General features: G+C 39.1%; 1 protein-coding gene across 1 annotated transcript in view; it reads left to right on the forward strand.

The window, feature by feature from the left end:
• Positions 1-15,604, forward strand: part of LOC150077251 (33 kDa inner dynein arm light chain, axonemal-like) — a 93,540-nt gene extending 77,936 nt beyond the window's left edge. The window contains exons 5-6 of the mRNA XM_090385830.1: positions 11,926-12,090; positions 15,470-15,604. Of these exons, the coding sequence (XP_090241956.1) occupies positions 11,926-12,090; positions 15,470-15,604 (300 nt within the window). The remainder of the gene's footprint in view (positions 1-11,925; positions 12,091-15,469) is intronic.
• Positions 15,605-16,799: the final 1,195 nt, after the last annotated feature.

Here is a 16,799-nt window from a genome sequence, read left to right on the forward strand (position 1 = left end):
AGTGGGGCAAAAGTTGCCGTGCAAGAGAGCACAAGCGTGATCGCCATTTAGCAGAATCTTCTTGCTCTTCTCATTCAGGTCCGGTCGTGATGTCATCCGGTGATCTGTGTTCGTGCCTCTCAGCATACAGAATCGAAAGCACCGTGAAAGTCTGTATATAGTAAGTTCATATTTTGAATCAGTTTGAAATGTATGTTTGGAAATCCACAAGAGCATCCTCGCACGATTTTCCTGGTGTAAAACTATGCTGATTAGGTGGAACCATATCGTGTTGTTCAAACAATTTTTGTTTGAATTTGCAACAATTCTTGTATTGCCATCAACCTCTGTTTTAGGTTCCAATAAAGGTTTCCATTTCAATGGGAATAGTCCTTCCTCTAAATACTTGTTATATAATAGAAGCAACATGGTAGGTAACAAAAGATCTTGGTAATAAAAATTAAGCAGTTACATCTGAACTTTGGTTTTAGCTTTTTCCCGTGAATCGGCGCACAATAGCCCAGGCAGCTTATGCGCCCCTAAACCCCCATAACACACACACACCAACTTGAAAAACCTCCCTGTAAATGCATTCTCAGTCAAATCTATTCCTGGACATTTTGCAAAATTAAGGTCCTTTAACACCCTTGCCCTTTCATCTATTGTAAACGCTCTGGTATTGTCTCTAACTACATATGACTAATTTTTGATCTGCAGTTGGGATTGGCACCCCGGGAACAGCCTGATCAATAGCGCATCCCGAATCCTCCCAGCCAATAGTCTCAGTAGAATCCGCTTGAATTGTATTAAATACCTCCAAACTCCTCAGTTTATCACTTGATAACAAACCCCAGAGATCATTTCACCCCGATTCTTTTACAAACGATCTCCACGGTACTCCTGTAATTATTTTTAAGAGGTATATAATTGTCAGCGGATATACGGCCCGTCGTAGGATAATGCATTCGTTTGCCCACCATGGGCAGGATTTTAGTTTAATAGTCTTCTTCCTACCTGACTTACCAGTGAATCCTGTACACTATTGACTAAATATACTGCAGATATCTGTTGTTGTTTATTCAAGGGAAAATCCCGAAGAATTGAAGCTTCATACATGGACCCATCAAATGATTTCATTAAAAACCGAACAATTTATGGTAACCGATCCTAAGTACCAGTTAAATCCGGCACATGGTTCACATAAAGCAATATGGCTCGATGATCAATTGATGTCCAATCAAGTATTACTTGCTAGTTACAAATACGATGTCTAATACCGGAAGTTATGGTTAAATCAATATTGGATTCACCCATTGCCCCCACAGAATGTAGACAGTTGATTTGACTTATTCAGATGTCACTATACATAATGGAGACTTTGCATTAGCATCTGTCGAAATAATCACTTGCTTAGGTCTTAAAATGAGCGACGCATATCATCCACGCAGTTTAAGAAGCACCATAAAGAGATAAAAGATAGAATTGAACATCTATCGAGGCTATCATAACCACGGGCGGGCTGTCAAGAGGACGTCAACGTTCAAGGGATACCTTAAATTTACATACACAACGAAGAAAATATTAAAACATGTTATCGAACTTTTGTTGATGCGTGCATAATGCTTGTCTACTCTAAAATTTACTGTATACAGTATATATTAACTCTTCAATACTCGCGCGAGGTCCAGGTGGACTCCAGCTTTTTGTTTTTTACATGGTATACTTTCTTGGTCAAAAAATTTCCATAAACGCTGTTCACAGTACCTTTCTAGGAAATTGTGCAGGATTTTTTTAGCAGTATCCATGAATACGTTTCCAGCATCAACATATCGTTGGAGTGGCTTAAAACCGGCAGTTCCAACGGTGACACGCAATGGGAATGTAGATTTGATGCCAGAAAAGTCCTTAAATTCAATCTTGATAAAATATGCGATGCTCTTTAAAATATCTATACAGATATTTCCCTAAATAATGAGTATAGAAGTAGATAATGTATCATCGAGGAATGACTAATAAATCGTAATCTTTTTGTAGTAAAAATAATTTCTTTCTTTCATAAAGAAATACAAATTCCGTAGAAAATTATCTTTGATTATTACGTTATTTAGTAATAATGGTGAAAGAAAAACAATCATAAATAACTGTCTGATTTTTTCCTTTAATGGATTGTGTAAATTGCGCAGAGCTGCTACTACATTTCTAGCCGAACTACGCAAACTCCATTATCACGTATAATGTACGTGCACGTAAAGAGTTCAAGTAAGCGAAGTTACGGACTGTACGCATGGGGCTCGGTAGCGTAGTGCCTTCGGCGGCAGCGCGCTTGCTGACTGAAAACAACCTGGGTTCGAATCCCACTGGACGAGTTTCCAGAGGTTTTTTCTTTCAGTACCAAGTTAGTCGATCTTGGGCCGGGCCCTGTGAGGGGGGTTTTTTCCCCCCTCACCAACCAAAATCGGCCGATGTACACACACTAATACAGACCCGAACACCCCCACTACCTCTATGCAAATGATTTATCTAATTAATTACATTAAATTCTACCGTCACTGCAGGGAGTTGAAAACATCGCTGACATCATGTATCCGAATACGTATATGATGTTAGCGATGTTTTCACCTCCCTGCAGTAATAGTAGAATTTATTTTCTTTAATTTTATACATATTCAGCTTCTTAATTAACCTCCTTGGTGCTTAATAAATTTATTCGAACCGGCATTATTATCTCTTTTTTTTTTTTTCTGTCGCATATGGGCATTACACCTAACTGAAAATATTTATTTACTCTTTAATGGAATGTTATCCAGGAATACATTGAAATTGCCAAGTATTTAGCTAGCGAGGACTTATTGGCAAATATAGCACTAAAGTATATATTTGCCAATGGTCTTTAGCTGCATAGTACTAAAATTAAGGATTTTGTAAACGCTAAATTTTGTGGCATAGTTCAGATTACTTCTCTGGCAAAACAAAAAAAAAAAGTTGTGGGATGATGAAAGGAAGACCTAACCTTTTATTACAGTGAAATATAGTGTGATGGTGGATGCCCCATCCAATCAAGGCCTATGGCGTAAATACACTCATGCTCTCTAGAAAAATCCCAATCAAGTCAGCATTCTCATTCCAGCAGTAGTACTAAAAGCGGACTATAAAAGATGTTCACATAAACGTCTCGTGTAATTGCTAATATGGTGACTAAAATTCAAAACTCAAAGTGACAATCATCACCAATAAACAATTTCGTATATGGGGACACTGAAATTATCACTAAACATGTTCAGTGATACATAAACTCAAAGCTTTCTTACGAAGAAATTCCACAATGATGCCAGAAAGGTTAACAAATTTGAGTCTCATTAGTATTGAAAAAGATTGATTACAGTTTCAATATTTCTGAAATTGTTAACGATTTTTCTTTGATTAGTTTTAGTTATATACTTTGATATTATATGATATATCATTATTTATATGTATAAATCATTCTTTATATGATTTATATGTATAAAAATAATACTTTTGTATGTATAACCTATACTTCATTGTTTCTTTTCTAATTAATTTTTAATTTATACTTTTTATTAGTTGTAATTATGTAAGTTTCTTTGTCAATAATTATAATTGTGTTACTTTTGTTATTGAAAGTATATAAATATTTTTGAGGAGGGTGCCAAATTGCGATTGGCACCCGGGCCTCGCATCCCCTAAGAACGTCCCTGCCAATAGGGTTCTTGTATTGTTAACAAATCAATTTGAAAATCCTCACTAATCTTTCTAATCTCATCAGCTACCAATCTCGAACGTCCATTGATATGCATTATTTTAATTCCCTCCGCATCAAATACTTCGGTTAACCCAGGATTCTCATCCAAACCCCTCGCTGTTCGTTCATTACTTCTGCCTATATCTCGACTGTTACAACCACTCATTAATTATCCGAGTTCTTACCAGTTCCAGTACGCTTTGATATTCAGAGCATCTAATATCCCTTTACTGAATAACAAAAATCCCGCTTACGGCGTTGACAGTTAACACAGCTTGGCTCCTGGTCTTTATTTGGACATTCTGTGTATACATTCCCCCCCCCCCCACTGCAAAATGTCCACCAGTAGGGGAGCTATGACAATACTTCGTAACATGTCCGTATCCAAGACACAGAAAACATCTGCAATCAATGGTAAAAGGTCTAAGCCTATAAGAACTTACTCCAAATATAGTCGATCCAATGTGGATATAAGTTTTTATAGCATTGGAGAAGAGTAACAATCCAATTTACAAAAGCTGCACTTCTAGACTTGATCGTAAACCTAAAACTTATTTCTTTCTTAACTTCCACTAATGAGATACCGTACTCTTCCAATACAACTCTTCAGTGATATCTTCCCAGCTTAACTACATAGGAATGTCATATATTATCATAATAACAACAGGGGATACCCTGTCTGGGAACTCCCTTTTGTTATTCCAACAGACGACAGAGAATCCGACTCGGCAATATTCACCGAATCCGTAGCGCCCGGACTTTCACACTGACTTAAATTAAATTTTTAATGCATTTGCTACAGCAGTTTTCATATTAGAACTCAATTTAAGCTCATTACTGTCTGAGGCTCGGAGGATTATAAGATTTTCCGTCCCTAGGCCGAGTACCACTCACTATCTCAGCATAAGTACGCCTAGGTTCCATCCTCTGCACTTGCACCTGATCGTGACTATTTCATCTTTTCCTTCATAGGCGTATATGACATATGAACATAAGGCACAGATAGACATACATGCTTCAATTAGACTTTGCTGGGGCATTTGCTTCCCTCTGATGGCATAGTGTCCTCAGGAACTCCGCCAGACAAATGTTCCACAAAACCTTTATTAGGTGATCAACAGCTAACTAAAATATAGAAGTGTCTTGGTACGCATAATGTTCCAGGAATTGACACGGCCTGTGAATAAAGGTTGCCCACAGGACCGAATCCTCGGCCCTTCTTCTGGACAATTGTGTTAGATGAATTTCTATCCTTGAATCTCAGCCCCAATGGAATCCCCAGCCTGGCCTTTGCGGATGACTTGATTTTCCTTGTAGTAGGAAACTCAAGAGTGGTTGTAGATCAAAGATCATACAACTGCAGGAGTGGGCACAAATACACATGATCAGGATATCACCTGAAAAAACTAAATCCATACTTTTGAAAGAGAACCTAAATATAAGGAGGCCCCCCACAAATTAAAATTCATGAGAAAAATGTAAAACTTTCATCAGAAATAAAATTCCTAGGGGTTGTTTTTGACTAAAAAAATTAACTTTTTATCCCCATTTGGCATACTTTGCAAAAAAAAAGTGAGAAACTATGCAGGTATGATTTCCAGGATCAGTCGGGCTGACTGGGGGTTCAAAACAAGGCAATCATATACCGAGAAGTGTTCTTGTCTACCATCATCTATGGAGCCGGTGCGTGGGTTACCCGCACCGGTCATACTCAGAAACAGGAACAAATTAGAGACAATTCAGAGAACAATACTTCTCACTATAACCAGAGCATGTTGCACAGTGAGCACACCGGCACTGCAGGTGCTTTCCCACTTTGTCTGGAAATAGCCAAAAGAGGCTTATATTACAGATGAGGAAGGGCATTCCCAAAGAATTTCTGGGGATAGCCCTTGACAGAGCCACTAATACCAAGGCTGAGAGAAAGAGAATAGCCACAAAGCTCCACGAGCAATGGCAATCAAATTGGGAGCAGGAAACCAGAGGTACTGTTGCCAAAATGTTTCTGCCACAGGTGGCAATTGTTAGTCCAAATACACCAAAGTGGTTCGGCCCTGGCTTGGCAGGCTACGGCTCTCTAAAGGCAAAACTAACTTCCTTAGGGCTGAGTGATGACCCAAACTGTACCTGTGGCGAGAGGGAAGAATGGGCACACATTCTTTATGAATGTACAATATATGAAATCCAGAGAACACAATTAATATCTGAAATTGGCCCGCTTCTAAGGAGGCAGAAATATCAATTTATTATAGATGAAAATACATATGAGGCATTTAATAATTTTTCGAAATCAGAAGAAACATGCAGAGACAGGCCTTACAGCCAAACAACAATCCACAGCCAAAGTGCCCATGTTTCCCGCTCAGATGATGACATTTAAGTAGCTGTAAGAACACCCTGAAAGATACCCAGACTGACATAACCGAATTGATGTGGGGCATCCAGGATTACCGTGCCTTGGGTAGGGACCTGGGGAACCCACACTCACTCACAGTGTAAACATAAAGGGGAGGGAGATGCACAGATAGCCAGGGAAGCAACCCAGCTGAATAATATTAGTAAGCTTGTTGCAAGGGGATGCAATGTAGAATGAAAGTAAGATGAATGGAATGAATGAATGCGAAAGAATTGAGTGAATATGCTGCGCACTGAATGAATGTGATAGAGTGTAAATGAAATTATATCACCACAATTTTCCCTCTATGTATATTTCACTCACAAAAGGCAATGAATATGAAGTTATGGTGAAAGAAAGTTAATGAGAATTTTGGTGAAAGGGAGTGAATGTGATTGAGAGTATAAATTTTTTTTTTTTTTTTTTTTTATGAAATCCCCAAACACGAAAGGTATCAAAACCTATAGTACTTAGTACCGTGCATGGGTTGAAGGAGAAGTATGGGGGAGGGGGATGCCCATTACATATACACATGTCCACACTTGACATGCTCCTTACATCAAATGAATCGGGCCTTTTTCATTTTTTGTGTGAGGATGGGCTTCTTCTTAGGACGACGGGCTATAAGTCCATTTTAGAAAAGGCGTCTTCTGGGTGTTATTGCACTTACTACCACTCCTGTATGTTCTTCCCATTCTCTTTTCAGCTCAGACGAAGAAGCTTTACTGTTTTTAAGGCATAAGTGCTTCAAAACGCGGTCCTGTTTTGGCGTAGAGACTCTTTTGCGTCCGGTTCCTTTTTTCCTATCAGCAGAACCAGTATTCTTGAGTTTTGAAAGAAATCTACTCACTGTTAAGACACTCTATAAGCAATATGACGGGAATATGACCGTCCTCAAATAAAGCACTTTTTCTTCGTGGCGTCAACTGCACGTAACTCCCCATCCTGATATAAGCAAGGAATGACTGCAACTCTTGCAGAGCGAAAGTAACTGCTGATGCAATATTACGTCATCGCATACGCGTGTCAATCTTATCTGATGCAATCTATAAGAAATATTGGCATATACTTACGTTATTCGGACGACAATTACAAGGAGTGATGCACTTTCTTAGAATATACATAACACAAATAAATTCAGTTACTAACAACTCCAATACACTCACTGCACAGCTCCCTGGCATACAAACATGCAGCCGGAACTGCATCCCAACTAAATAGCAATAGTAAGTAGTGGGGCCCGGGGATGCAGTGCAGAAAGAATGGAATAAGATAACCGAAGCGAATGCATGAAAGAATGAATGGAAGCATGGGTGTGAGTGAGGACCAATACAAATCATAATTCTTAGTAAGTTATATTAGTACTACCCCTTATTCTTGGCAGTGTTTATATTTTTTATTATTTTATTTAAGTTAACTTTAAAGTATTCTATCTTCTAAGTATTCTACTTAGAAGTAGCCACGGCATCAGTTTGGGACAGAGCACCAGACAGGCACTCAACATAGGGAAAGGGATCCCTATGATCTTTCACTCCTACCACCAGGGTTGGTTGTTCTTTCGCTCCCCTCCCCCATCCTAGGCGGCACTCCCCCGCAGAGCAGGATGGACATCCTGACCCTCTTCTGCAAGCCCCTAGGCCATTAGTCGGCAACCTTTTCTGAGTGAAGAGCCATTTTTGATCTAATTAAATAAAAAAATATATATACAATCAATCCGAAGAGCCGCACCTCGGCTCAAGCTGGGATGAGGGAGGGGAAGTACTTTTAAGAAGTGGAATAGAGCGGGAAGGTGTTTTATTAAAAATATAATTTTTCAAATATTATTTATTAATAACTGAAAAATCGTAACAAACATCCAATTAGGTACGAATTAATGTGACTTTTGTTGCTGAACTTCTTGGGCGAGTCTCTCAACATCAGGCTAGTATGCCGTAATTTTTATCTGTAAACATGCTGAGAGACTCGTATTGTTCAGACGGTTTCTTGATTTATTTTTAATATAGTTCATGCTCGAAAATATTTGCCAGCAGAAATTCATCGAACCAAAAACTGGGAGAAGTTCAAATCCAAATATTTTCAAATTTATATACGTGTCCGGTATGGAACACAATTTAGTCGCGCTTTTTCAATTCATCTATCGCCGTCCATTTGTGTAGAAGTGCAAGGGCAGCCTTTTGCCTCTCCAAATCCCCAATTTCAGTTTTAAGGCATTTTAGTCTTGCACTCCAAATGTCCTTGATTTTTAAGTCCTCTTAACTCCATTTCAAATTATGCTTTATATGAGCTAAAAGTTAAAGAGCCACAGGTTGCCTTAGGCTAAGAGGCCGGATAAACAACACAACCCACACTAGCACTACAAGAATACTCACTAAACTTACGTAAATCGTAAATGAATAGAGTTTGTATTCATCACATTGCTTGACGCGGAGTTGGTGTTTTTTTTTTTTTTTTTTTTTTTTTGTTAGTTGTTGGCGCATCGGCTTCTGTGGCCATAATGCACCTCCCAAAGTTTTTGCATTTTACTCTGATCCAAGCCCGAGGCGGGATTTGAACCCGCGGAGTTGGTGGGAACCCTCGGAGCAGCATTAAAAATAACACTATAAGGCCTTTAAGGCACACCCACAGTGTGCCTTACAGGCCTTTTCATTTTTTCTTAATACAGCCGTAGTCACCGTTTCTAAATAAGTCCTTGTCCTTCATTATGTCTCCTGCCTTCTTTGTAACTTTTTTAATTTCTAAGAGAAAGCTCGTAATGTCTTTTCCCATTTTAGAGATCCCTTCATACATTGAAGTCTCGTACATTCTCTAATTCATCAGTCATTGTTTCAACATCCTGGCTAGACAGAAAAATGCTCCAGAGTATGTCCTCTCGAATATACAAACTCCCCATATCATTTAAACTCTTCCTGCGATTGCAGCATTTTAGGTGGAAGTGGGGGGGGGACTATCCACCCCTGTATCTGATTTCACTGTATGCTTCCTAGCTTCTTCACTTATATCCTCTATAATTCTTATTAAGTTATTAAGAAATTATCTAATAATTTCTGATAATTTAAATTATTTATCAACGCAGACAAGCAAGGTATTTCTATCATACACTGAAAAAAAGTCTTATCACTGAAAGTAGCGAGTCCGACTTAAATTAACTGCAACCTTCCTAGCCACCAAATTAGTAATTATATTAATCTTCAGTTGTACCACGATATTAGTACTAAATGAACTCAATGAACAGTACTAAATTAGTACTAAATGAATTAGTACTAAATGAACTAAATGAACAGTCTAAGCCAATCAACTAAATTACCAGAATATAATCCAGTGCAACTAAATCAATAACACTGTTACTTTCTGCTAACCCCTATTTATACTGGTAGATATTAATCAAAGAACTAAATAAAATCATTTTCAAACAAGCAGCAATTCTAATTATATATTTTATATTCAATTTTAAATCTCCTCTCACCTCATAATGGCCGCCATTTTGGCATCATTATTATCGTTTGAAACTCCACAATCACTAATATCACCACTTATTAAGTATCTGTATCTGTTTAATTTCTGTTAATTCCTGACAACTCAGGAAGTATCGAATATCACTCCCAACTATTTGTACACTTCTTCACTCACAATATCCAAATTCAAAATCGGTTTGTTCACTTCTTTGCTCACAATATCAAATTCAAACTCGATTTCACCGAGAGCTACCAACACAGAACACTACATAGGCAGCCATCTTGAATACTCTCACGGTGCTATTGGAAGTATTGAAAAATACTCGCAAAAAAAAAAAAAAAAGAAAAGAGAAGTGAAGTGAAAAGTTCACAATTCGCCTCATTGATGTTCCTGATATTCATGTAGTTGGAAGAATTCCCCGGCGCCATTTGACCTGTAACACTAAACACTGATGTTCATGATATACAAAGGCTATCTATTTTACGTGTGCTGAAGGTATATGCAATGATGTGGAATCAAATGGCACGTGGTACCTTGATTTAAACTGATATTTATTTGCTTGCATTGGATGGAAGCTCTCGCAGGCAGCAAAGTGGTTATAATCACCATCTTTCCACACCGTACAGAAATATCCTCGAAATGTTCTCGAGTTGATTCGAATTCCGTCATTGACCCAAAGAATGTTTATGGGTTTTTTCTGCACTGTGGCTGAGTATGTTGATCGCGGGTGAGGGTAGAAAGTGTTTTTGTAGTGGAAACGTTATTTCATCCAGTTAAACAGGCAACCCACCATACTTACGCAGTTGACCACCATACATACGCAGTACACTTGGTGTATGAGCTGCCGCTCGGATAACCAGTACAGAAAATATCACTGGATGGTAAGAGTGTTCCTGCAGTTTCTACCACTTGGGCCCTTGTGAAGTTAACTGGCGAATGTCACTAGAACTGAAAGACTGATAGTACGAATAGGACAGCCGAACCAGATTGGCACATCGGGCAAGGAACCTTAACATGGGTTTGAGACAGTGTCACCACACGACTTTTTTGAGACAGTATCACCGCCCGACTGGTCTTGATGAATTACTAAAATGTTAAACGAACACATTTCAAAGTGAGACCACCATATCTACTGTTGAATCGGATTGCATGATAAAAATTTTCAACTGATAGCACGTCGCTCTCATGGGTAGCCAGTTGATATAATCACTCCCCTCTCCATAAAGGGTGGAAAAGACTGAGTTCGAATCAATGATGCGAGAAATTTTTATATGCCTTTTTCCAAATGTGGCTAACTTAGTCGGTCTCAGGAGAGGGCAGCATAGTTTTTCTCTCTCCCGGTTTTTCGTCCAGAAAACAGAAACTCGATCGCAGAACTCACGCGAACTTGAATTTAACGAATTGTACAGCAAATTGGTAGAATTCGGCATATTATAATGATTCCAGATGTTGTCTTGGGGGTGAATATTTAGGCAGTACTGACTGTGATGATGAACACTTATGGCTGTGTTTTAGATTATACGTAGTTTACTTTGCAGTGAGAACTGATAACTGGAAATAGTTTTGGCGCGGAGAGGGTGGTTATGGTGATCATGTAAATGTAAGGTACTGCATATGGGTAGCAGTAACCCCAGAGTAACTTATCAACTGTGTGGTACTACACTCAGGGTAGTGGAGAATGAAAAAGAGATGGGGATAATTGCAGTCAGAGATGAAATTCTCTGAGTAGTGCAGACATGCTGCAATGGTTATGGTGATTAAAGCCTATAAACTGAATTGCTGTAATATCTATACAATACTCGCAACGGTATACTTATGTATAATTTTAATCCAATCTAAGATTAGAAATTCAGTTAAGTTAATACTTTACTAAACTCACTTCTAAAGCACATGAAGCATTGGCCGAATTTAAAACTCAGCTGAGAAAATTTGCGTTATGATTTTAATTTAATCTATTTTATGCACTGAGTCCTGCTGTGAATCCTTCTATACGAAGGCTGAACTGGAAACTAAGGTAACAGATGTTTTTGGCGAGAAACTCTGCCTTCCCCAATTCGGAAATGTCACGTGAACAAACGGTAGCCGAGTTAGTTGTTTTCGCACGAAGAGTGTACGGCCAGAAAATTCGGATTTTTCATCAAGAAAATCAGGCAAACTGTAGAATGCATGCAGTTTACAGACACAATTCGCTGACACCTCATAACCTTAGGTTCCCCTGGCGCAAAATCAAGAAGAACAACAAATAACGTCTGTTACCTTACTTTTCAAGCGACCTTCTTACACGTTTATATGTTGCTTAAGTTAATATTCATGGTTGGACACATTTTCTGCTTGGCAGGTCGAGAGAGTGCAGCTGGAGAAAGAAGAGCTAGTGCGTCAGGAAGCAGAACTCACTGCTATGGTAGAGGAGTACATAACTAAAATGAAAGAGGAGCTCGCAGAAGAACAAAAGGTTTATGAAGAAGAGGAAAGCATTTTGCAAACAACAAATGATGGTTTAAAAGTATGTCCTCCAATCTAACATAGTCTCTAAATTAATCGCTGAAATTATGAATAATCTGCTTTTTCAGCTTGCTTTGTGAGTCACTTAAAGAAAAGTTTTGTCTTTTTTGCAAATTCATAAAGCGCCTAAATGCACACCACGACACTCTCCACACCACTACTTACCCACAAGGATGGCGAATCCTTCGTGAGTAGGTCCAGCCCACTTCTGTCTTTCCGAATGAGCTACGCATATGAGGGTCCTCTTTTGCCTTTAAATATCACCTGTAAGCAGAAGCACGTTGACTCGTACTTATGTAGCAAGGCCTTGATATCTTCACTGTTTCGACGGAAACCGTGGCAGTTCTGCTTCAGAAATTTGAAAGTGGACATTACTTAAATTTGGTGGGTCCGCCTGTGGGCTTTCGAAAGGCCCAGGGCTTTACATTTTCAGTCTTGGATTTATCCTTTCTGGGGAAGAATGGCGGTTGTCCAGTGTCCATATCTTCGTCCACAAAAAGTTCCGATACCGCGTCATCATTTGATTCCTTCACCCCTATCTCCATTTTTTCATTTGTCACAGGTAGCGAATTAGGTTTTTTGTTTCCTCCACGTTATATTTTTTAGTTAGAGGTGGAGCAGTAGGTGGTATCTATATGGGAGAGGCAGCTGATCGGGTGTTTTGTACTGGCTTTTGAATGTTCAGTAATTAGCGGCAATGGGAGCAAAAGCTTCTTTCGGTGGGATTGTCATATCTGTTTGAATTCCAATAAATTGCCTCCCTGCAGCCTTCTAAGCACATGTGGGTTCATTGCTACCTATTGGCATAATATCAGTTTTCTCGCCTCTTGATATGGAATATTCAGTTCTACTTTGTGTCGCTGTATCTGCTTTTCTTGATTCCACCGCTGGCATGCTCTTGGGTATGCAGGGTGCTCACCTTCACAGTCGACACAAGTGGGTTTGGTGGCTATACATGCATTGCTTTCATTGCCTTTTGCACCGCACCAAGCATACGCGGGTGCTCCACGACAGGCCATCTACGAATGCCCATATTTCCCAATGAGTTTGGAATACATGGCCTTACATTGCAATTTATGTACTCGGCTTTTATCGAATTCGGAGACGTTGGAGAATTAAATGTAAGGAAGAGGTTTCTAGTTGATACTGACTTCCCATCCTTAAGCATAGAAATTATTTTAACAGCTCACTCCCTGTGGCTTTAGTTCGGAGAGGATTTACTCCTCAGTAACTTCAAGGAGGTACCACTCTGAGATGAAACCCTTTGATGAATTTAGAGCTGTGTGTGGTGTTACGTTAACTGGTATTCCTCCGATTGATGTTGCTCGAAATAGCTGCTCAGAGTACCTGTCATTTCTGGTTTCAGTTAAGAGGTCCCCAGAAAGAAACCTCTTAACTGTTTTAGGGGCACCTGCTTACCCATCTAAACCCGTCTGAATGAAAAAGGACGACATTTTCCCAAAACGACAACGACATTTTCTCAGAAATCTGGGAATGGAACCTGACAGAACTTCAGTTCGTGGTCTCTTTGCGCCAGTGGCATTGTCTGTTTCTGAGGTATTGTTTTCAGTCAGGGATCGGGTTGGGGCCCCAGAAGAAATAATTTTATCAGGATTCATAGTGTTTTTAATTGTGGTTCAGTGCTCAGGCTCCGCATCCACCACGAAGCCCAAATGAGTGCCCACTAAATAAATAAATAAATTTTCTGTTTATACTCCGGCACGACAACCAAGTCAGTAGAGTTTACAATAAATCGTCAATACAAATATTTATCGTATTTAGTAGTCACGGGCTTGAACCCCGGTCTACTCAGGAACGCGTGCTATGCACTCTCGCTCCTGACCACTGGGCTACGTCAGGCCTCCCCGGCAAGCAATAAATGCGCTCTGGAGTGGGACGCGAGGGCTACGCAGACACCATACCCGCACTCCGCCAACCTGAATCCTGTCCCTCTGACTATGAGGATAGGGGTATAGCACTGACACGTCTGACCCTTGTAGGCGAACCCACTAGCTGATTGATCTTAGCCAGACCATCCGAGCTTGTCGAAGCAGGGGAAAAAGTGGTGTGTTGAAGCCGGATCTTCAACCACCAGGATCTCCCTTTCTTAATTTCCACGATTTTCAGCACACGGAAAACACGCGGGATTCCTATGATGTTAGCCTGGAACCTAGGCTGTGGGCGTTGGATTCCAGTGATGCTAATCTGGAGGATTAGCAGCGTCTCTGGGAGATCCACTCCCCACGTACAAGTGCCCACGTTGACGGGGCTCCCATCCGTGACGAGTTGTGTTTATCACATTGGTTACCACTGTTGTACTGGTTTGTTATTTGACTGACTTCAACCTTTCTGTTATCTGCACAAGTCTTGTCCGGCTGCATTGGCTTCTCGTATCAGTGAGAAGTCAAATACGAAAACCCCAGCATGGTTGCAGTTTCCCAGCGCGCCAAATACCATGCCACGTTAAAAAGTCACTTAAATGTTTACTCTTGTCCATTCTCGACATATACATACAACATACGCAATGTATGTTGTATGTATTCAATTATTTATTTATTTTTTTAGTTATTTACTAAACAATTTCTAATATTCATTGATTTTTTTCCCTAGACTCAAGTTGAAGCCCTCCTAGCTCCACGACTTTAATAATTCTACTTCCACTAGCCCCAACAGATGAAGACTTCATATGCATTTTGTGCCTTGTTTGCGTTGTATGCTTCAACCCAACTGTCGTATATTTAATATTAATTAACGATGTTCATGCGACTTCTAGTGGACAGATGCAAGGGCGTGCCATCTTATGGGAATTTTATTTTTCGATAATAATTAATAATACCATTATTGTTAATAACGTTGGTTGTATGCTTTTATCCAGAATTTTGTTATATTTTGTGATAATTCCTAACTGAATAGTTTGCAGCTGTTCACTTTAATAATTTTTAACAGAGTAAACCTGTAAAGTGTTCCCTGATAATAAGAAAATACATTTCATTATCATATTAGCAGGGGCAGCCCTACAAGGGAATGGTTTAGTTCAGAATTATACTGCACTTCGTTGTTTTTAACTTACTAAGATGTATCTCAATATATGTCAGATTGTGTTATCACGAATTAACTATTCTATTTATTTTTAAACGTACCTAGAAACATTTTATCATAAGGTCTCGGATGCTTAAACGAGTTATGGATAACTCGTTTGAGCACCCTATGATTATTGTTTGCTATCACGAGGAGAAACTGATCCAATTAGCCTCGGTTTCATTCCCAACATCGTATTTTGACAAGACATTGTGGCTTTACAGTGTTGATAATATTGGCTCAAGACTCATATACGATAATGATAATATGAGTCTTGAGTTGTTTTTTGTTATTTGACTCAGATACTTCTGCCCGACCTAACAGAAGTAGATATGAGTGTCTATGTTCCAATTGCATCAAGGTTGTATTCGACTGATAACACAATCAATGAGTTGTCGGAATTCCAAACACATTTGGAAAATACTTTTGATGATTGACAGAAGCTGCGACATCCACCAGAAACAAAGTTATCGCAGCTTGTTAAGAATTAATCAACGTCCGAGCATACTTCCCATAAGCCCTTTCGATGGATCAGCACTTAAGAAATGTCTCTCTCTACTCCATTTAGCTAAAACAGTCGAATGAATCGTACGTTTTGTAAATGAATAGAAAAGTGCATTAGTGATCGCTGGATTTTGTGTGCCTATATATTGTTTATTTTCGATTGTAGCATGAAAATAAAAACATTCTGAAAACTAGTCTGCTTTTCTTGAATACGCTGGTTACAAAGTACGTGATATGTTTTTTAGTCGATCTGTTTTTTGTAAAAATAATACTACACGCATTATATAAAGACATGAAGAAATCAACTGACTGCAAAACACTTCTTTGAATACGCAGAATACACACTACGCGGAAACTTAGCATTCTAAGTCAGTTTTTTTGTACATGGCGAAAGGGTTACACTTTCTGCCTCAGACTAGATAACTACGGCTCTGGTTAACAAAACTTATAGAGAATTCCTCTAGTTTAACACCTTTTTTTAGAGAAATCAGTGGCAAGTCAGTTTTCTATCATAGAAGACGTGGGCCAGTCCTAGAGTTCAGTGAGTCCAGAGTGCAAGAATTAAAGTTTGGTCCATGCGTTCGCCTTCCCTGGACTGAGTGGGGAGATTCTTTTCAATCAGGGTCTCTAGTGCATTGCATCCGGTGACTCGTCTAAAATTCGGTCCTGCAGAGAACTATGTATTACAAGTTAACTTTTACATAACCTGTTTGTGTATATTTTTGTGCGGATAAGTTATTTATAATCTCACAAAAGCAACATTTATGCATTAGTGTCTCCCTTTGAATCTGCAAAAAATTATAATTTGTTTACATTTCTTTACTACTATATAATTAAGTACCATTTCATAACCATGAAATAGTACTTTGCATTAGCATTACTACTTAGCAAAAAAAAACAAAAAAAAAAACGAAAACCCTTCCCATATCACCCATCCAGTCACTCCAATGTTTGTTTAGTTCAGCCTTAAATTTATTTAAGCTATCAACTTCCACAACAACAGATGGAAGTCTGTTCCATCAATCAACTACCCGCTGGCTAAAGGAAAACTTCCGCACATCTATCCTACAACTGTCTTTTCTCAATTCGAATCTATACCCCCTCAGGTTCTTAATTTCAGCAAGTGGA

Source organism: Mastigoproctus giganteus, chromosome 12 (genome assembly GCF_048544385.1).
Source record: "Mastigoproctus giganteus isolate SK-2022 chromosome 12, ASM4854438v1, whole genome shotgun sequence".
NCBI lineage: Eukaryota > Metazoa > Arthropoda > Arachnida > Uropygi > Thelyphonidae > Mastigoproctus > Mastigoproctus giganteus.